This window comes from Pocillopora damicornis, chromosome 14 (assembly GCF_964200805.1).
Source record: "Pocillopora damicornis chromosome 14, jaPocDami1.2, whole genome shotgun sequence".
Classification (NCBI taxonomy): Eukaryota; Metazoa; Cnidaria; class Anthozoa; order Scleractinia; family Pocilloporidae; genus Pocillopora; species Pocillopora damicornis.
The window spans coordinates 8535940-8557360 of record NC_142683.1 but is presented as its reverse complement, the minus strand read 5'-3'; the positions used below and the strand labels follow the sequence as shown (position 1 = coordinate 8557360).

At 37.0% G+C, this 21421-nt stretch overlaps 1 protein-coding gene across 2 annotated transcripts; it reads left to right on the top strand.

The window, feature by feature from the left end:
* Positions 1 to 736: 736 nt before the first annotated feature.
* On the top strand, positions 737 to 20286 carry LOC113677346 (DNA topoisomerase 2-alpha). Of its 2 annotated transcripts, none has more exons than XM_089192984.1 (24): positions 737 to 994; positions 2169 to 2421; positions 2821 to 2884; positions 3506 to 3749; positions 4075 to 4287; positions 4983 to 5183; positions 6142 to 6381; positions 7556 to 7612; positions 8070 to 8309; positions 8922 to 9158; positions 9987 to 10202; positions 10814 to 10906; positions 11127 to 11241; positions 11360 to 11481; positions 12542 to 12922; positions 13486 to 13685; positions 14159 to 14294; positions 14968 to 15163; positions 15971 to 16218; positions 16714 to 16797; positions 17154 to 17660; positions 18116 to 18310; positions 19032 to 19316; positions 19784 to 20286. In XM_089192984.1, exons 2-24 carry the CDS (start codon positions 2175 to 2177, stop codon positions 20000 to 20002), a joined length of 4740 nt encoding a protein of 1579 aa, XP_089049110.1. In that variant the 5' UTR covers positions 737 to 994; positions 2169 to 2174; the 3' UTR covers positions 20003 to 20286. The 2 variants fall into 2 exon arrangements, with proteins under 2 accessions (XP_089049110.1, XP_089049109.1); XM_089192983.1 differs by lacking the exon at positions 737 to 994 and adding an exon at positions 1583 to 1734.
* Positions 20287 to 21421: the final 1135 nt, after the last annotated feature.

Here is a 21421-nt window from a genome sequence, read left to right as displayed (position 1 = left end):
TTTTTTTTCCCTTTTTTGCGGCTTCACCAGCAGTTAAATAAGCAAGAAAAGGTCGTCGTTTTATTTTTTCAATTTTTTATCGTTTTCCAGCCAAGTCAGTTTTCTTTTACTTTTCATCTTGTTATTTATTATCGGCATCACCAAATGTTCCGTCATCATTATTTTTTCGGCTTTCAGTACAGACGAATAGTAGGCGTTGTCTTAGAAAATTTCATCTAGAAGGCTTCCTTTTGGTTTTCAATGCTAAGTTTGTCAATGACTCTCTCCACCTCTTGTGCTGCTCTTAACTAGACCCAAAAATATTTCTGGCCTACGGGCGCTTGCTTGCTGGGGAGCAGGAAATCATACCAAAAACTATGGCTTCGGCAAAAATCTTATTACTGATATTATTATTATTATTATCGTTATCAGTATTAGTATTATTATTTATGGAGATAAAAGTTTTGACACGATAAAAAGGTTGTTGGCTTTAATTTTAGTGAGTTAATTAGATTGCCAACGTCTACCTTTTCTTCTTAGGAAGAGAACAAGATAACACCTGTCCTTGGTTTTTTAGCTTCTATACAATTATCAAGCGTGTGAATTTAATTGCATTTGACTTTAAAATGGCCAGCTTAAACGCGTGAGGTTTAAATTTCCTATTCGTATTTCCAGTGGGTGTAACAGTTCGCTGTCTCCTTGCGACTCTGGTTGAAGATAACAGACTGATATTGGGGACTTAAACTTCATTTTACTCAATCCCAGACCCCTCTCGTGCCCTAATCCTTTCATGCTTACAACTCCAAAACATGTTGTTCAAAAATGGCGAAAATTTTCGGAAAGGATCCTTATTGTGAACAATGAGGAAAACTATATAGTGGCTTATGGAAAATAGAGAAGCGGCGAGCAGTTACACAAAAGGATTTTTAAATGACCAAATTATCTGAAGTGCTTTCATGTTTACTACTGCTCGACCACCGGGCGCGAGTTCAGTTTGTTACGAACGTGATTAACGGTAGGTAAGATGTTGGAGTCAAAAAAACTATACAAAAACCTAAAAACAAACGAAAAAACAAGATCAAGATAGCATGCTAGAAAGGCTTTAATGCCATCTGTAGTCAATATGGTTAAAGGATAATTTTATAACCTCGATCAATTCCATTTGAAATTTTAATATTATGAGAAATTTTAAAAAAGCCGTCTATGATCTGTTGGGCCTAACACATCATATTATAAATATGTGGTGTAAAAGTGATCGATGTGCTTGCTTGAAAGTGACTGAAAACCACTGTCATTTCAGCTTGTCCCTAACGATTGCAAACAATGTTCTGGAACACCAAATACGGTGGATTGTTTTTTGAGTTTAGTGCAACATTACACGTGTAGGATCGATATGGATCGCGCAAAAATTTCCCTTATGGCTTAACAATTGATTCAATCACAAAAGTACAAGTCCAAACGTATTGCTTGAGATTGACGTCTTTGTTGCAGTTTGATTTCGTGACTTTTACTGTTACATTTTCCCCGCCATCTTGAATACCGCGTAGAGAGTTGGAGTAGCAAATATGTCACATGGTAAGCTTCGATAGATGTGATTGGCTAATTCGTAGAACATTGGGATGTGGCGGTTTCCTCAAATGTCGCGTTAATCGTCGTGCTCGCTTCGTGGTCGCGATTCTCACCGGCGCGAGAACATTTTCTCGCTATTTGGTACGTTTCTCGGTAACGATGGCGGCCGAAACTAGTCCTTTGAAGGTAACGATTATTTTATCTAAAACATGGCGATATTTTGGGGCATAGAAGACGGTATCACTACCATGTAAGAGTAATCGTAGATGAGACACTGCATGTTCGATGTCGTGGTACTAAGTTGTATTGGAAGAATCCAAATTTTTGAATTTCGAACCAAACTTTCATCTTGTGGGTGTACTTCTCATGCCGCATCTAGAATGTAATCAAGGATAACAGTATTTACGGCAACAGAAGAATATATCATGGTAACTTACGCGATTAACATACTTTCAATTTCCCGCCTTTATAACGTGGACACATTTGGCTTTCCAATAAAATAAATATAAATAAATAAATCGTTCATCTTGATGTGGAAAGTGGATTGAGTAAGAAAATCTCTGAATCCAATGTAACACTACATCAGCAGCTAAAAATTGTTGAATTGTATTTTTGTACAGGAGATCATGAATAATGGAGAAAATACCAAGAGCAATGCTTTTGCTGCAAAGAAGAAAAAACGACTGTCAGTTGAGCGGATCTACCAAAAGAAGACACAGTTGGAACACATTCTTCTCCGTCCAGACACTTACATTGGCTCTGTTGAGCCAATCAAACAGAACATGTGGGTTTATGATGCAGAGACTGATGCCGTTGTGAGTAAGGAAATCACTTATACGCCAGGTCTCTACAAGATCTTTGATGAACTTTTAGGTGAGCAGATTGGATTCATGTTTTTCCATTACTTGTAGCTTAGTTTTACTTTAAAAATAAGGCCCTCGGCAAGCTACAAACTTGTTATTATTCACTTTGACTCATTAACTTATCATTATTTGCTCTAATGAAGGACTGACGATCGAAACATTGTTCAACTTAAGAAATTCTTTAAAGTGGCTAATTTACGTTATTAAGTCAGTTGATAAAACCAAATTATCTTTTAAATTTTTCTTCTTTGGTTTGTTAAAAAAAGGAAAAAAAACTTTTTAAAAAAATTCCTGACCAAGACCATATATTTAAGAATTATGGAAAATAGTGAGTTTATGATATTCAGTAAGGTATGTGAATGTACAAGTCATGTAATAATTGTGTGTTATGTTTCTTTCAATTTTGAAGTGAATGCAGCAGATAACAAGCAGAGAGACCCTGCCATGGGCTGTGTTAAAATAACCATTGATGCGTGAGTGACATATTAACAAAACAAACTATTTTTTAACAGTGACCCCATCATATGATTGAAATGATAGTTGACAGGTTCACTTACTTGAAAGTTGTCATTTCCTTGCTTTCTAGCCCCTTACTGTCCTGTTGTAAAGGATTAATTTTCAAGTAATGCTATCCTGATAGGTTCATACAATGTACCTGTTAATTATGAGGGTAATGTGTGACAGCCGGTTGGCACATCATAAATTGAACAAAGCCTATAGTTGGCATCCAAATTGCTCATTGGGTAATTAAAACTCTGCAAGTGAACATAGTTTTATTCATATTTTAAAGACTGGTAACTGTGAAAGAATTTCATTTAATCCATTTTGATTATGTAGACAGTTCTTAGATAAATGGAAACAATGACAGAAACTTTAGATTGCCTTTGGGACTACAGCTTTGTTGTCAAATGGTATGGGATTATCTAGAAATTTTTCCAGAAAATGCAACATAGGAGTTAGCCTCTGCCATATGGAGATGCATTTTTCTTTTCCAAAGTACTATTAATAGTAACTCCGAAACATTGGCGATAAGCTGGTAAAATACTATTATGTGTTAAACTTAAATATGCCTATTTCCTCTGTTTAAATTTCAGAGATAGTAACACTATCAGTGTTTGGAATGATGGACGTGGCATTCCTGTGGAGATGCATAAAGAACAGAAAGTTTATGTTCCTACATTGATATTTGGCCATCTTCTAACGTCCAGTAACTACAATGATGAGGAGAAAAAAGTCACAGGCGGCAGGAATGGTTATGGTGCAAAACTTTGTAATATCTTCAGCACAAAATTTGTTGTGGAAACTTGTTCCTCTGACTCAAATAAGAAGTTCAAACAGGTACATTTTGTTCTTGAATACATGCTAGATCTTCATGATCCTTAAAGTTAATGAGAGAATCCTGAAGAAATTTCCATGTTGTGTAAACATCTAGTGTACATTATAACAGGAAGAGGCAATTAAGTTAATGAAAATCAAAAAGAAAAGGAAAATGATTATTCATTTAAATGACTGCTTATGCTTAGAGAGTATTTGAGTATAGTAGCAGAGTGTGGTTAAGTATAGTAATAGTATAGTTCATTTTAAACTTTTAGAAATACTATACCTGAATAATTTTTTTCTTGTCACCTAACACAATTCAACTTGTTCCTTTTCTTGTATGTAGACCTGGACAAACAACATGGGAAAAGTTACAGAGCCTATTGTAAAGGATTTTAGTGGAAAGGACTTCACTTGTGTTACATTCAAACCTGACCTGGCAAAGTTTAAAATGGAAAGTCTTGATAAAGACATTATCTCACTCCTCTCCAGGAGGGCATATGATGTTGCTGGTTCTGTTAGAGGAATTTCTGTATATCTCAATGGAAAGAAGTTACCTGTATGTAATTTGTAGGCAATATTCATGTTATAAATTGCTCGATTCAGTAAGCACCTTCATAAACAAGTTGTAGCTAAGTTATATGATGCAACTACTTGTTTTTGTTCAGAGCAGAGATAATGCATTTTATTTTCTGGGTTATGAAATTTTGATTGAAAATCCATTACTTAACAGAAAAATCTCTGTAGTAATGATAAGTCAGTAGTACATGTATCTCTTGTACATCAGGTAATGGGGAAAAACCATCATGGACTTCACAAATCTTTCTCAGACCCTCTCTTTCTGTGCTATAGAAGTATGAATTATTGTCTTATTCAGAAATCTGTGTCCAGTTGGTGAAGCTTCATACAAGCCACAGGGTTGTAACTAAGAAATTTTGCTGTTGGCTGAAATTTCAAGTGAGGCAGCTCATCAATAGCATTCAGAATTGATTAATTGTAAGTGTCTGACCTCAGAAGTGCCTGTTGTGTTTTACTAAGTGATTGCCAGCCAAAAATCCAGCCAGTGATAGTTGCTTATTCTTGTGGCAGCCAGCACTTAGCAACAACCTTGCAATCAAACATCAGAAGTAGAATCTACATTTTATAAATGATGCATTGTATTGTACCCTTTTGTGTTGTTTAGCATTCACAAGTAGATTAAAATCAATTTGCGATTTATTTTTCATGAAAAAATTTATTTTTAATGGTCAACAGATTAAGACTTTCAAGGATTATGTTGGACTGTACTTGAAAGCCAGAAATGATGAAGATGACTTGGCATTGGGTAGTGACTCAGAGAAAAAGACCAATTCTGTCGTGCATGAAGTTGTAAATAAACGTTGGGAAGTTTGTGTTACCACAAGCACCAAAGGTTTTCAGCAAGCTAGCTTTGTCAACAGCATAGCCACAACTAAGGTATAGTCAAGCCAAGTTCTCTAAAACTGCTTTAAAGCTCTGAAACATTAACTGTCTAACAGTTTTTGTCAAAACAGTTCAACATACAGTATTTCATTTGAAATTTTCTGACCTTTGCAAAGTGAACAATCATTCTTTTTAATCACCTTACTGACTTAAAAATTTTTTTCTGTACCCTAATTTTCTGACTTTGGAAAATTCATGAAAAGGTGAGGTGAACAAGGAGAGTGGTGAATGTAACATTGTATGGAAATTAAGGAGAGCATTAAGAAAAAATCTTGAATGAAAACAATTCGGCAAGACTACTTGAAATAAGGTGTAATAAAGGTAGCCACAAAATAGAGCAGTAATCTTGTTGGCAGTCAAGAGGTTACTACTGACAACTGAAGAACAGCCCACCTGTAGGCACAGTTCAACACAACTCTAAAAAGGGGAATAAATGCTTACCAAAGGTGGGGGGTATGGGTGGAGGGTGGTGGAGAGGCATAGAGGAAAACAGCAAGCACAAAAGTAAGCAAAGTAAAGAACCTTGTAGTGCCCAAAAAAACCTCAAACTTCCTTTAACCCTTTAACCCCTTGGAGTGACTATCATCTAATTTCTCCTTACAACATCACCCTTGAATCACACATAAAGTTTACAAGAGTAAAAGAAATGATCGCCAACTAAGGAACCTCTTGATTGTTAGACAAATTCTCCTTGTCAGCACCTTAAGAGATGTACTGAGAACAGTATGGAGAATATACATACTGACCTTAGGGTGTATAGGATTAATAGTGCATAAAGGCAGCAACAGCTGTGTCCCAAATTTTTTAGAAATTAGGCATAGCAACTTTCTCCTGTTCAGAATAAACATAGTGTCCTGCTAGTTAGACCTTGCTGTTATTATTATTTCCTTGACAGAGAGGTAACTCAAGAACTTAATGGTAATGGTATTGATAAAAATGTCTCCTATTATAGGGAGGAACACATGTAAACTATATAACTGACCAGATCACAGAGAAGCTCATGGCTGCAGTGAAAAGGAAAAATAAAGGAGGTGTAGAAGTGAAGCCTTTTCAGATCAAGAATCACTTGTGGATTTTCATAAATTGTTTAATTGAAAATCCAACCTTTGACTCCCAAACCAAGGAAAATATGACTCTCAGATCTAAAGCGTTTGGATCCACTTGTGATTTCAGTGAAAAGTTTATCAAACAGGTTTGTATCTGTATTTATATAATAAGCTCAGTTATGCATGCATTCTGATTGGTTCTCACATATGATCTATTGGAGGACAGATGTATAGATGATGTCATTAAAACTTTTTTTAATTCTTTATTATATAAAACAAACAGATTCCAAGTTGCCATGCATCTGTTCAGTAATAGATCATGGAGGACATCAAAATGTGGTAAAAACATCAGTGACACACTTGGCTATGCCTTGTGTGCCACTTTTTTATTCTTACCACATTTTTACATCATCTGTGATCTATTACTGAACAGACGCATGGCAACTTGGAATCTATGTTAATCTCTTTGCAATTACCTTCAAGTTGTTTTCATATAACACCCAAAATTTATGTATCATAATGGAATTTTTAAAGCATGATGAAATATGTCTGTTGTAAGTCATTTTCAACCCCAGCCATTTCTGATGGCTGGGGTTAAAAGCCAAGGTCAGAGTGTTCAGGACTCTGCAACTATTGATGTCAAAAAAGTCCTGTGTTAATTGAGATAGATGGTATGTTTTGGAGTTTGATGTGGAATGAAGATGGAGGTTAAACTAGGTTTGGGCATAAGGATTTTTGAACCTATGCTAGTTCTTATTTTCATATTCCATGATCTTAAAACAGAGGTGATGTTTGAAGCAGAAGTGATGGTGGATACAGATGCAGGGAGTGAAATTGTGCCCAATACAGGCGCCAATGCGACTAAATTTTTCACTTTGGCGACCAAATCCTGAAAATTAGCTGCCAAATTGGCAACTAGAATGTTTCATCATAACCTTACTAAGAGATCTAGTGAATTAAAAAGATTTGCAAAGACAAATCCGCAGCAAACTTCCATGTAAGTTTGTTTCCAAAATGCAGCACATGCATCTCAATCGATAACTAGATGCCATCTTTGATTTAGGTGAGCTTAAATGTTGCATATCATCCATCCTAGTGTCCATTTTGTAGCACGTTAAAGATCTTTTCCCCTACTTAATTTCTAGAACGATGACAGCATAAAAAAGAGGTTTTGTTTGTCTTTGAAAATGGCGACCAACTTTTCTTGAATTGGCTACCACTTTGAAGAATTTAGGAGCCAAGTGGCTGTCAGAAAAAAAAATTAATTTCACGCCCTGAGATGTGATGTGATGTTATATCTTGTTTCCTGTACTTTTTTAGGTTACTCAGTGTGGTGTTGTTGAACATATCATGAACTGGGTGAAATTCAAGGCACAGGTACTAATTCCAACCTTTAGTAGACTCCAGGTTGAATTCATTAAACATGTCATGGTTTAACAGCAGGGTTCTCTCTGGGAATAATCTTGTGTCCTTTGAGTGGATTCTTAGCTGATTTGAAGTGGTTACAGAAAAAACGTGCTTTCTTAGTAATTGGCAAAACACCACTTAAAGAACAAGGTGAAAGAAATAACTTTCACCAAAAAAAAAATTCTCAAAATGTTACTCCTTAACTACTACATGGCTACTGGCACATGTATTAATTGTTCATGACACTTGTTAGCAAACTTTTCAAAGAATTTGAAAATGTCTGAATACATGCATCACCTCAGTTTGGATGCCCTCTTATCAAGAGGAGTCTTAATTGATAGCTTCTAACTGTTTCTAACTTGTTTTTGTACCTTATCAAGTATTTTTAAATTAAGATGTGCATTTATTTTTGGGGATTTCATTCTAGTCTCAACTCAACAAGAAGTGTCAAAAGAGCAAACACAGCAAGATTCGTGGAATTCCCAAATTGGATGATGCTAATGATGCTGGCAGTAGAAACTCAATGCAATGTACACTAATTCTCACTGAGGGTGACTCAGCCAAAACACTGGCTGTAAGTGGCTTGAGTGTAGTTGGTAGAGACCGTTTTGGAGTGTTTCCCTTGCGTGGTAAACTGCTTAATGTCAGGGATGCATCACACAAGCAGGTATGAAGTTCAAACTTCCAGTAGTTAGCCAGTGGAGAATTTGATTCATGCAGTTAAACCTCCTTAGCATACTCCCACTAACTTTAGGGAAATGCAAAGATGTGTTTGGCATAATTTGTTTTGAGCTGTTGTTACTGGATCCTGGAAAAATCAAATACACAAGTTTAAGACAAGAAGAGACCATTTGATCCCATTTGACTGATAATTCTTGGTGACAACCTTCAAAATTTTTATGTCAGTTCATAGAAGTCATCTGCTATGGTAATCAATGAATAGCTCACAATTTAGGTCAATCTGATCGAGAATAAAGGGGGTAAGTTTCTAAAGAAAGTGTGGTGCTGCATCAGTGGGAGAGTATAACAGGGTAATTTGATATTATCAACTGAGTTGATAATGTAAATTGGCTATTGTAAAGAGTTTCAATGGTAAAGTTTCGCTCTGACAAAGGGCTAAGGTTCAAAACGTTAGTTTTGAAATTCTTTACAGTGGCCACTGTATGTTATTAACTCAGCTGATAATACCAAATTACCCTGATTGAGGATACCTTGTTAAAGTACCAGCTTTCCTTATTTAACCCAGAACTAAACCAGAATTTTTATTGTTTGACTTTAGATTCTTGAAAATGCTGAGATCAATAATCTTATCAAGATACTTGGCCTTCAATACAACAAGAAGTACTCATCTGAGGAAGACTTGAAGAGTCTAAGATATGGCCACCTTATGATAATGACAGATCAAGACCAAGATGGCTCTCACATCAAGGGACTCCTCATCAACTTCATCCATAGTAATTGGCCTACCCTTACACGCTTACCTTTCCTGGAGGAGTTTATTACTCCCATCGTTAAGGTTAGTGTTATTTTTAAGGTGTCATATGTAAGATAGGTAAGCTTTAAATGGGGGTGGGGGGAAGGTGGGGTATTAAGACTACACCAAGAGTTTACCTTAATCTTTAAGATGGAAACTGAAACTTCTAAGACCTACCCAAAAGAGAGAAATTAATATCCACATGTACAGAATTTTAGTTACACATTGTTTCAAACAAATAATTTGTGTCAGCTTGGCATAGCTAGCAGTGGCTTGTAAGAAAATGAATGGTGTAATCAAATTGAAAATACACAAATTTTACATCATTATCAAGGAAACTTTCATTGAAGTTATGGCAAGGGAGTATTTAAGTTACAACTAATATTTTTAACACTGTCAGTTTAAGATTGTACCAATTTTCTTGCAATTGAGAAAGATTGCAAAGAAATGGTGGACTTAGTTCGTGGCTGTTGCATTGCTTACAAATTTAAATGTAGTCTGTGCAAAATGTAATAATTTCAGCTATAAAACCAATACGCATGCATCCACCTGTACCTTCGTCAATATGTAGTATGGTGACCTTTAACCACTTAAGATTAAGAGGTGGATGAAACACCTCCATGTATTATAAAAACAAAATTCTCATTACTCCAAGTTAAAGTCAGTTTATGTTTTTATTCAGGCATTTTTTAAATTCTATGCTCATGTAGTCAAAATTAGTACATAAAAACATGGATTCTCAGGCTTGATTATGAATCCTCTGGAGACATTTGGCAATTAAATTTTGCTTGTAGGTTGATTGTGTCTCTGATATTCAAATAGTGAGTGTAGTAATTCATCATTGATGCTAACAGCTCATCAAAATTTCAGGTCAGTAAAGGCAAAGAGGAGAAAGCATTCTACAGCATTCCTGAATATGAGGAATGGAAAAACAGCATAGTCAATGTCAAGTCTTGGAAAGTAAAATACTATAAAGGTTTGGGTACGAGCACTCCCAAGGAGGCCAAAGAATACTTTGCTGACATGAGACGTCATCAGATTCAGTTCCACCATGAAGGTGCACCATGTGATGAAGCTATACTTATGGTATGTACAGCTGTATCATATAAGTCATTGGCACTATGTGGGTGATATGACTATAGTTTTGGATACTGCGATATCTTTTTTTTTTTAAATAATGTTTTTCTTCTTTGCTGGAGTATTGCATCTCTTTTGAGTTAATACAGCCAATGCTTGAAAACATCTGTCTAAGTGTAGAGTTGTGAGAAACTTTCATTTTCCTTCTCACTTAGAATTAAGTGTTCCCTTGCAGTGGGTAATAAGAAAGACAAGTTTATTTCATCAAAGCAGAGATAATGTGAATCAAGTGTCACAGTAAAGGCAGTGATGAGTGAGGTAGCCAGGGAGCCTCTCAAAGAAACAAGCAAAGTCTGCCAGCTGTTAGGCTCTCATAGATATATTCAATTCTGCATGCAAGACCAAAATAATCAACAAATCTACCAGTGTTGGTATTAATTCATGTTTTTACATGATTTATCTCATAATGACATATGAAGGAATGTCAAAGGAACCAAGAAAATTATGTTCAACAAATGTTAATTAAAAACTATTTTAACCTGTAGTGGTATGAAATTGGCTTTGTTTGAAGGAAGAAAAACAACTGTGAATTGTAGACTGGATGTTTCTTTTAATTACAGGCATTCAGTAAGAAGAAAGTTAATGACAGGAAAGACTGGCTCAATTGTGCAATGGAAGATCGCAAGTGGAGAAGGCAACAAGGGCTTTCAGAGGTTGGTCAAACTTAGTTGTTTATTTGCATTCCTGGGATTTGTCCATAAGAGGTGTTGAACAACAAACTGAGATAAGTGATCAAATTTTGTTTGTGAAATCTGTCCTAAAAGAGTGTAAACAAGAAGATTATACTATATTATTTAATGCCAGTAGCTTTTTTCTCATATCACTCAGTAAAAATCACCTAGTAACTGCTTTTCTTGTCTTTCTTTCCTACAGGTTTACTTATATGAGAAGGACACCAGGTCAGTTTCATATTCTGACTTTGTCAACAAAGAACTTGTTTTATTCTCCAATGCTGATAATGAACGATCAATCCCATGTTTGGTGGATGGTAAGCAAGATAATTGAATTTAGAAATAATGTCAAAAGGCATAACCAAATAACTGATAAGATTTTGTTCCTGTGTATTTTATCAATCATTATAATTATTTTTGAACAATGTCCTTCAGGTTTAAAGCCCGGTCAAAGGAAGGTACTCTTCACCTGCCTTAAAAGGAATGACAAAAGAGAAGTAAAAGTTGCTCAACTTGCTGGATCAGTTGCAGAACTGTCTGCATATCACCATGGCGAGGTATATAATTAATAATGGTAAAAGGACTGAATGGAATCCAATTCAGTCTGTAATCATACGAGTAATTAAAAAAATAGGATGACTGCAAAGTGGGAGTCTGATTTGTTAAGCATGAGTATAATTACAGACAGAATTGAATAACACAAAGTCCTGTTACCAATTAATCCGAACTATGACGAGATTTGAGAAAGAAACTAGACATCAGTTATAAGTTTTCATTAAAAAAACAACAACAACAGCTAACTCAGGGGAATGTGAGAGAACAGTGCACGCACATGTTGTGTTCTGTCCACTTACTCAGGCACGATGTGTTAACTGTGCCTTTCACTGTCCTACTGCTGTCCAATTACAAACATGACATGTTCACTGTCCCATTGGAGCTCAACGTGGGCTGGTGATAACCAATAATGTTTGAGAATTTTCCCATAGTTTTAATGAAAGTCTATGACCTCTACTTGATGATTAAGTCCTCCAAACCAATCAGCTAGATTTGTCTACTTACATCTACATGTCCACTGCACAAAGTTATTTTAATTAAATTTGTGGTGATTCACCAACTGAATATTTACTGCTCTTCAAAATGGTGGATATTCTGCCACAGTATAATACAACTGATAAAAGTAACAATCAATAATAAGTGCAATATCATAGTTATTACATCATTCTTGGAGTTTCAAAAATGAAGTGGTAATTATTTACAGAATCTTCAAGCACTAATAGATAAAGGCAAATCCTTGGCAGAATTTTTTCCATCAATCAGTTAATTGTCAGAGTATACAAAGGATATCATTTTTGCAGCAATTATTGGAGATGAAAGCTGCAGATGCAAAGTTGTGCTTGAACATTTCAAATTTCTGTTGCATTTATTTCCTGTTACAACTGTGACAAAATATCTTTCTCAATTCCTTTCTTGACAATGGCCCAACTATCCATTGGCTCATGTTAGGATACCACACTTGCAGGATTGTAGTTGAAAAATACATCAGAAGTAATATATATAGTTAATTCTCCCCTCAGCTTTTATACCCTGGTCTTATTTACATCTTCTTTACCCATTAAGGCAAGCCTGATGGGAACAATCATCAACTTAGCACAGAATTTTGTGGGCAGCAACAACTTGAATCTTCTGATGCCAGTTGGTCAGTTTGGCACTCGTCTCCATGGAGGCAAGGATGCTGCTAGTCCTCGTTACATCTTCACTATGATGAGTCCTTTAACAAAGCTATTGTTTCATGCTCATGACATGCCCAGCCTCACATACCTGTTTGACGATAACCAGCCTGTTGAACCTGAGTGGTATTGCCCTATAATTCCTTTAGTTCTAGTCAATGGGGCTGAGGGGATTGGCACTGGGTACAGCACCAAGGTGCCTAACTTTGATGTTCGGCAAATTATTAGTAATCTGAAGAAGATGATCAATGGAGAGGAACCAGAAGAGATGGTGAGCTCTTTATTCCCACTAAACTGTGATAGAAACTTCAGAGTTTCCAGATAAATCAAAATGTTGACATTTTTTGTTGTCAGAGTCAGAGAAATGATCAATTATGAAAGAAGAGTACCTTAGTTTTCAACAAAAATGTAGCTTTTGGATTTAAAAATGCATAACTTTAAATTTGTGGGCAGGCTGTGATTACATGTAGTATTCCATCAGGCTTGCAGTGGTACTTTAGCTTTAAAGAAACTTCTCAATCACATTGTAAATTCACAATTGATGTGGAAAAAATTAAATATAGATTAAAATGGCAAATTTTGTATTGGTTTGTCTTTTGGCAGTTTTTGCCTTGGGCCTAATTTACCTGCTAATTTGTTCTGTTAAAATTTATTTTCCTTCTGAACATCTCAAGTAGAGAAATTTTTTTCCAAAGGTATAGGTGATATTGTAATGAACAGTACCAGTGCTCCTTAAGGGGTGGTCTGGGAATCTTGATATGTACCTTTATTAACATAGTGCAGAGGTACAAACCAGGGAATTTTTGTGTTATTGTTTTTCCTTTCAAATTTAAGATACCATCATTCAAGAACTTCACTGGTACCATTTCTCAAATTGATAGCCACAAATTCCTAGTGCAAGGCAATGTGGAAGTTGTTGACAACAAGACCATAGAAATATCTGAACTGCCAGTTGGCACCTGGACACAGGTTTACAAAGAAAATGTTTTGGAACCAATGCTCCATGGTTCAGAGAAAATTCCTCCAATTCTGACGTGAGTAGACAAGTGTTTGATTCAAACAAACCTATTTAAGCTGTTTTAAAGAAAGAAGTACGGCACTCACCCTCAGAAGCACAACAGTACAAAAGTTAGTTTGTCTGATAGGTGAAACAATTCTACTACAGTAGATGCACTATAGCAAGATTATGAAACTGGATTAACAAAGGGCAAAAAAGCAGCATCTCTGAGTTGCAGGGGCAGGACTTGTAGCATCTTTGAAGTCACAATGGTGGAGTGTTATTAACTCAGTTTGTTTATAAATTTACATCATAAGTGCTCATGTGTGAATTGTGAAAGATTAACTACAGAAATGATACACATAATGATGTGCATGTACTTATAAATTTGTGCAGTAATTGGGATTGTCTAGCATTTTCCATAGTTTAATTTATTTGTTCAATGACTTCCAGTGACTACACATGGGAAATTGGTCCCATCCAATCTGATGACTTTTCTTTTTGGTACAGAGATTACAAGGAATACCACACAGATGTAACCGTGAAGTTTGTACTAAATATGGCTGAGGACAAGCTGGCTGAGGCAGAGGCAACTGGATTACACAAGAAATTTAAACTTGAAGCTTCAATTAACACCAGCAATATGGTGAGTTTAGCACTTACCCTAGCTAATATTTAATATTTATAGTTATAGAAAATACAAGTTTTTCTATCTAAGTGCATTTTAGTTATTACAAAAATGGCAACACAGCAGATATGTGACAGAGTTTGTGGCTCATTCATTTTCTTTTTTATTACTGGAAATGTTTTATGGTGCTATATCAAATTTTTGCAGCCATAGCTGATAGCCCTTCTAATGTCAGTTTTCTTGTGAGATGTATCCAACTAACTGTGATCTTTGGTGACAAATGTCTTCTTCCAAGTAGAGGTGGTTAGTGTTGGATATTTACTAGGCTATGTATAAGTGAAATATCTACCACTGGCCACTGATACTGAGGTAAATAGTTTTAGTATATACAAAGACAGTGAGATTATACAGCAAAAATGATGATTTTAACACATTTATTCCTGCAGCTATTACAACACTTTTGGGTTCAAATCCTGCATGAGTTGCTAAAAGGTGAATAGCAAAGGATATGCAGAGTTTGAGTAGCCAATCAGAGCATGCCTTTAACACTATCCACTGTTTAAGTATTTTCTAATCACAGATAGTCCAGTTTAAGACATGGCTCAGTAATGAATTCAGCACAACCTCATTGGGTATAGAGAACTTCTGATTGAATCGATTTGAAATTATTTTTGTTTGCAATGTATTTCAGGTTTTGTTTGATGCCTTGGGTTGTCTGCGCAAGTATGAGTCGCCACTAGACATACTTAAGGAATTCTTTGAGCTACGTTTGGAAAAATATGCTGTACGTAAAGCATGGTTAGATGGAATGCTGACTGCAGAATCAACCAAGCTCAGTAGTCAAGCTCGTTTTATCTTGGAGAAAATTGAAGGACAAATTATCATAGGTGAGGGTTCTATCATTGCTCACTATTTATTTATTTATAGTTTCCATTCAAATTTCCAATTATACTCCTGTAAATCTTGTGCAATTACATTGGAGGCACATTTATTTTGTTCATTTGCACCTGAATCAATGGCCGTTTTTGTGCTAGAGACATTAAAGTTGTCTAAGACGTTAAAGTTGTCTCAAGACGACTTTAATGTCTCTAGCATAAATGCATCCAATGAGTTGATTATTGATGCATTGTTATTTGATCCATTGTTATGGAGGAGCTTATCAATTTCTTGACATCCTTAAGAAAACAAAGATTTAGGCAAAATGTGATACGATGGTGTAGGATTTTCCCTATACACTAATATGTGCTGGGGACACTATTTGGTTAGGAAAACAAGAGCAAAAGGAATGCAAAACAGCAAGAAGAATGAGTCATCTCAGATTTGCATTAGAACAATATCTGCACTTATTTAATTTAATCAAAAACTGACAAGGTCTGCAAAAATACTCTTGTAAAAATGAAATAACCCTTTGCCATCATTGTTCAGTTTTTTACCTTTTTTTTTTTTTTTTTTAACAGAGACTGCAATATCACCTTTTAGTGTAATAAGTTGTGCACAGAGTAATTTGATATTTATCATGTGGTTTAGAACATTATTTACTGTGGATCCTTAACTTTTTCATCGGGAACCTTAACCTTTTTTTAAAAAGTCTGATGGAGCTCTGATGATAAAATGTTGGTGTTTAATTTGAATATGGAGTAAAAGATGGTGAAGTCTTCTGTGACTCATGAACGGGAACTTGTTATTTCTAACAGAGAACAGAACCAAGCGCGACATAGTTACCACTTTGGTGCAGCATGGATACCCATCTGATCCTATCAAGGCGTGGAAAGACACACAAAAGTCCAGTGCACCTGATGAGGGAGATACAGATGATGCTTCCAGTGTGGCAAGTTCCATGTCAAGCACTGGTGGACCTGACTTTGGGTACTTGTTGTCCATGTCTATGCTGTCTCTCTCTCGAGAAAAGAAGGAAGAGCTATTAAAAGAGAGAGATAATAAGGTCAGTGGCAGTATTTATTTGGAGTTCAATTTTCTCCTTTGTTTAAAGTTTACTCTTTTATATTTTTGGTTTAGGTGATATACAGTGTGTGTATGATAATGATTTCAAAACAAAGCAAAATAAAGTTCAAACCAAGGATGAAAATGGCCAATGTTTGTATTTTGGAATTCAGCCTTAAGGGATGACCTCAGCACAAGCCTCTAGGGAAAAACAAGAGAGTGTTTAAGTGTTTTTAAGCAGTGACTCGTAGTCATGTCTTCTGTTTCGCATAGAATTTTGAAATATCAAAATTGTGAGGGGAGAGGGAAGAGGAGGGCATTCAAAGATTCCAGTTGTTTTGCAAAGGTGAAAAGGTGGTTAATACTTGTATCATAAGCAAAGGTCTCTGATGCCTTGGTAGACAAGAGAAATCCATGTAATCCTAATCAGATTCTTATTGCAACAGTTGCCTATGAGCCTGCCATTCTTGTTTAATAATCTTGTGCAACAATTTAGTTGGAGGAGCTGAACATATTAAGGAGGAAGTCACCACAAGACCTCTGGTTCGAAGATCTTGATAGCTTTTTGGAAGAGCTCGAGGTAAGGTCTTCATATCTTAACATAATTTACCGAGAACCTTACTTTTGTCACCAAGGAATATGAGGTGTCTTAAAATACTCTTGTAAACACAATTGACAAAAAGTTTGGGAAAAGTGTAGTTTAATTGAGTAGAACTCAAGGAATGAAGATGGAATCTCCTTTAATGTCTTTTAATCCTATTCAAACTTATATTATGTGCATTTTTTGGGATGAAGGTAGTTTAGCCCACTCTAAATGACCAGAATATCGTTTTGTAACTTGTGTATAGAATAGGATGTTTTGGTGGCATTTCTATACAACCTGAGGGTGCTTATAGCATTTCCTGTATGTCATTTTACATTTGCCACTGATTACAGCGAGTTGAGCAACAGGAAAAGGAAGATCAAGAAATGTACGTAAAGTCCAAGGCAGGGCGCTCACAGCAGCAGAAAAAGAAACCATCAAAGCCAGCAAAGAAAACTGAAAATAAACCCAAGACGCTTGCTACAAATGAACAAGAAAAGAAAAACATGCAACATAAGAGCAAGGAAACAGCTCCAAAGAAAGAAAACAAGAGTGACGACTCCTGGGAGTTTGACGACATAGATGCAGGTCCTCCGGTGAGATCACTCGCTGACAGACTTGCTCAGCGACAGAGCCAGAAGTTGCCCATCTCGTTATCATCATCGTTAGCTGGCAGTGGTGCTGAGACAACCAGCAGTTCTGCTGCAAAGGGAAAAACGCAATCTTCGCTGGAGGTGTTCAGTTCAAAGAAGAAGGTTAGGAAAGCAGCAGAGAGTGATGACGATTTTATTATGGAGTTCAGCGATGAAGAGGATGGACCGCCTGTAGCGAAAAGGGCCGCTAGATCTCGTCCTGCTAAGGTTTGTGTAGTGATATACTGTTAAGTTAAATGTCGCTGGAACACGCTTCAGCGAAGTGTGCCAGTGTACCAATTGCAGTCAAAGGAGTAGCTTTGTGCCATTTGAAGGTTTTCAGGGTCGTTTGTTTGTTGTTTCAGATGTTCCCTCTTTCTTTACAAAGAGGGGTGTAGCATGCCCCTTGGGGTATTTTCCTTTCCTTTGCTATTTCTTTGTTTTAATGGGTGACTGGACTAGAAGCCAGTTTAGACGGAAATTGTTGACGAAATCGCTTAATGGGAACGTTTACACCTGTTAAACTGCCTCCTTACCCAGAATATGTTGATGGAAAAACTACCGAAAAAGAGTTCGCCAGTGATCCATGGATTTGGCATTCTATTGATTCTTTTAGTTCAGTAAAATGATATAAAGAGTATAATGTTTTTGATTTTCTTTTCTTTTATTGCTTTGCTCTGTAGACGTACTCTTTTAGTTCTGACGATGATGATGATGATGATGATGATCTTACGGTCACGGCGGTGAAAACCGGAAAGCCATCTAAGGAAGGAAGTGTTGATAGCGATGCCGAATCAGATAAAAGTGACGTGCAAGCTACTCGTGCTCTGATTCAAAAGCTCTCCCCTGCTAAACCCGCAAAGACCACTAGTTCACGGGTAAGATTTTGCTGAATTGTCAAACATTTACTAAGCAGCTGACACCTTGGGGATCTTTTGAGTGAGCGGACAACCTCAGACCGTATAATTAACAATTGTTCCACGAGCGCACATTGGATAGAGATGATAGATAGCCAACGAGGCCCGTAGGGTTGAGTTGGCTATACTCAGCTCATATCCGACAAGCGCGAGCGGAATTATTGTTATATTAAAAATGCCCCCAAATAAAGATAAATCTTCTCAACTTTATATAGGAAGCTCGTCAGTGGAAAGTGGTATTCTGTAAGGCCCCTAGTCTTTAGTAATAGAAATAAATTATGTAACAGGACTGAGTGAAAGTCAGTGCGTAATGCGGCAAACAGTATTTTTACAGTAACAACAGTGACGTGAAGAAAGATTGTCGCCTAACCAGGAACAGATGGCTGTAAGGCAAGCGTCATTCTCATTACTGATGGTCTTCTTCACTCTCGATTAAAAGATAGCTCGAGCCATCAAATTTTGCTAGGTGATTCTGCGCAGTGGCGGGATAATTTCCCATCCTCCAATGCCTGATAAACACCCTTGGGCGGGAGTTGACGTAACCTCATGGGACTGAACATTGATATCCCCAGATCTTTTATTATTCTCGATTGTGATTTAAGGAGAAGACCATTAAAAGGGTAGACTACAAGTCAATTAGCAATTTGAGATGTCTTGAATGAATGGATTTGATGCTTTGCAGCCAAATAAACCATTAAAGGGTGGTGAATCAATTAAATCTACGAAGAAACAACCTGCTAAGACCACTACAGCAGCAGAGAAGAAACGCACCGCGACTAAAAAGGCAGCTTCGTCTAAAACATCGTCACAGGACGACAGCCCTGATGGCGAATTAGCTGCAAAGAAACAGCCAGCCAAGAAAGGCAAACGAGGAAAGGCAGTAATTCTTGATAGTAGTGACGAGGATTCTGATTCAGCCATGCTCTCTTTAAAGAAACCTACAACTGCTAAAGGAAAAGTGGTTAAGGTAAGTGTAAGAATACCAAATGTTCATTGATAAGCATCTTCCAAAGGTATTTAGATTGCCAGGAAATCTCCAAAATGGCCTCACTCAAAGAAATTCGACCGTTTTTTTTCTCTAATCAAGAGACAGTGAAACATAGCATTATTTTTCGTCTCTGAATAGCTGTATGTTCACACCAAATGATTAGAACCAGAAGCAGAGAACTTTCCCCATTGGCTTCCATCCTTGGGTAAGTTCGGAAGCCAGGATTCATTGTTTCTAAAAGATGATATGAAATACAATGAAAAGGCCTTGAAGAACGAAAATTATGCGATCAGTTGTTCCTGATTCAGCGACAGTGACAGAGGAATACACGAGACTGAAAACAGGGAATGGAAGAGACTGAGATAACTATCAAGTTACGACACAGCTCATGTCTCCAAAAACTTCAGCTTCGTCTTTAGTAATGCCTTGATATCTTTGTCATACAGCCTAAAAAGTCGCCACCGAAAAAGGCGAAAGCAAGCGTAGAAAGCTCCAGTGATGACGAACCACTGGAAAGTGCAGTTGTTAGCCGATCAGTTCGCACCGGCAGATCCAAAGCTCCTGTGAAGTATTTTGCGGAGGAAAGTGACAGTGATGAAAAAGAGAATGAAGGCTCAAAGGAATGGTCCGGATCAGGAAGTGATTTTGATGATGATGATGATTAGTTTTTGTATGCCCCAGGCAGGCTGCACATCTGTGTCTTTCAAGTGATACGATGGTGTATTGTAGTCTGACGAACCTGGTTTTGCTCAGCGTCTGCCTCCTATAAAAACGGGTTTTTCCGAAGGAGACAGATGACAATGAAATCATCTCCTGCTTGCATGACTCCCCTACAGATGCACTTTTTATTGGCATCGTATCTGTAAATGATCTACTTACTACACTGAAAATTTTTGAAACACCATATAGAGATTCCTATTAAAACCAAGGTGAGAAGTTTACCTGACAACTCATTGTACACTTTGTGTTATCAATCCACTATCCCCTCCATCCTGGGGTTTCCTCTGCTGTATCGTATCATCCACGGAGACGCAGGGGCACAAGGATACTTTTGACTCCACCGCAGTCAGCCCCGTCAAAAAATTTTGAACAATTTTCTTCGTTTGTCTCCGAGCCAAAAGCATTACGGCAAACTAATCGATCACTTCTCTTTAAAACTAGACATGCAGTACTCGACTGATAATTTTCACTCTTCACATGAGTCTGATAGTGACTTCAGCTTAGGTCTCCGAACCGCCTAGGCGGGTCACCCCACCTATCATGTAACGTGATCAAAACAAAGTAAGAAATTATATTGACAGGCGGGTTACCTCACCTACCCGGGGTCCACCTCCATGTAAACAGGCCTTAGTGCCCTCTCTACCGTAAGTGCCCCACTTAGATTTGTTTTTGTTGGTAAGCGTCGCTATTGCGTAAGCACCTTAATTCCCAAGAGAGCCCTTAACGAATCAGCGCCCCTATTATGTTTCAGTGATGGCCCTATTAGAGTTCATGTACATTGGGATCAACCGTGGCTCAACTTCCTTAATTGCTCACTTAAAACCTCATTACATAACCAGTGATCTCAACTTTTGTTACTTGTGATTTTCAAAATACCTTACTACTGTTAAGTGAGTATTCAATGTTTATTATATGGCAAGGTAGTCATGAGGTAAATCAGAGCTTTCTGATTGGTTCCTAGTTGGTCGTTATACCCTACAGATAGCTCATGCAGAGCGTTTTCAGGGAAACAGCCCAAAGAAGAGTATTTTTTACTTCTTAAACTCCAGTTCACATTTATGATTTTCAAGTATTCACAGTTACTGATTCATTACTTCACTTCTTACGGACCAACATGATTACCAGCTCCCAGTTAGCTTGTTAGCTCAGTTGGTAGAGTATTGCACCGGTGTCGCAGAGGTCATGGGTTCAAATCCCGTACAGACCTGAATTTTTTTCAGGTCTTATTTTCACTACTGCTTGTAAAAGTAGTGTTCATTAAGGCGAAGATTGCTTCCATATTCATCTCTAAATCCGCCGTTTAACTAAAAGATTTTTACATGTTCCTAGTCATGGTGAAGTTTTGTTCGAACGAGACGGCAAAT

Coding starts and splice junctions, on each gene's coding strand:
- LOC113677346 (XM_089192983.1), top strand. CDS start 1,708: ATGGCGGCCGAAACTAGTCCTTTGAAG. Junction 3,750..4,074: donor CAAATAAGAAGTTCAAACAG/GTACATTTTGTT, acceptor TCTTGTATGTAG/ACCTGGACAAACAACATGGG. Junction 8,310..8,921: donor GGGATGCATCACACAAGCAG/GTATGAAGTTCA, acceptor GTTTGACTTTAG/ATTCTTGAAAATGCTGAGAT.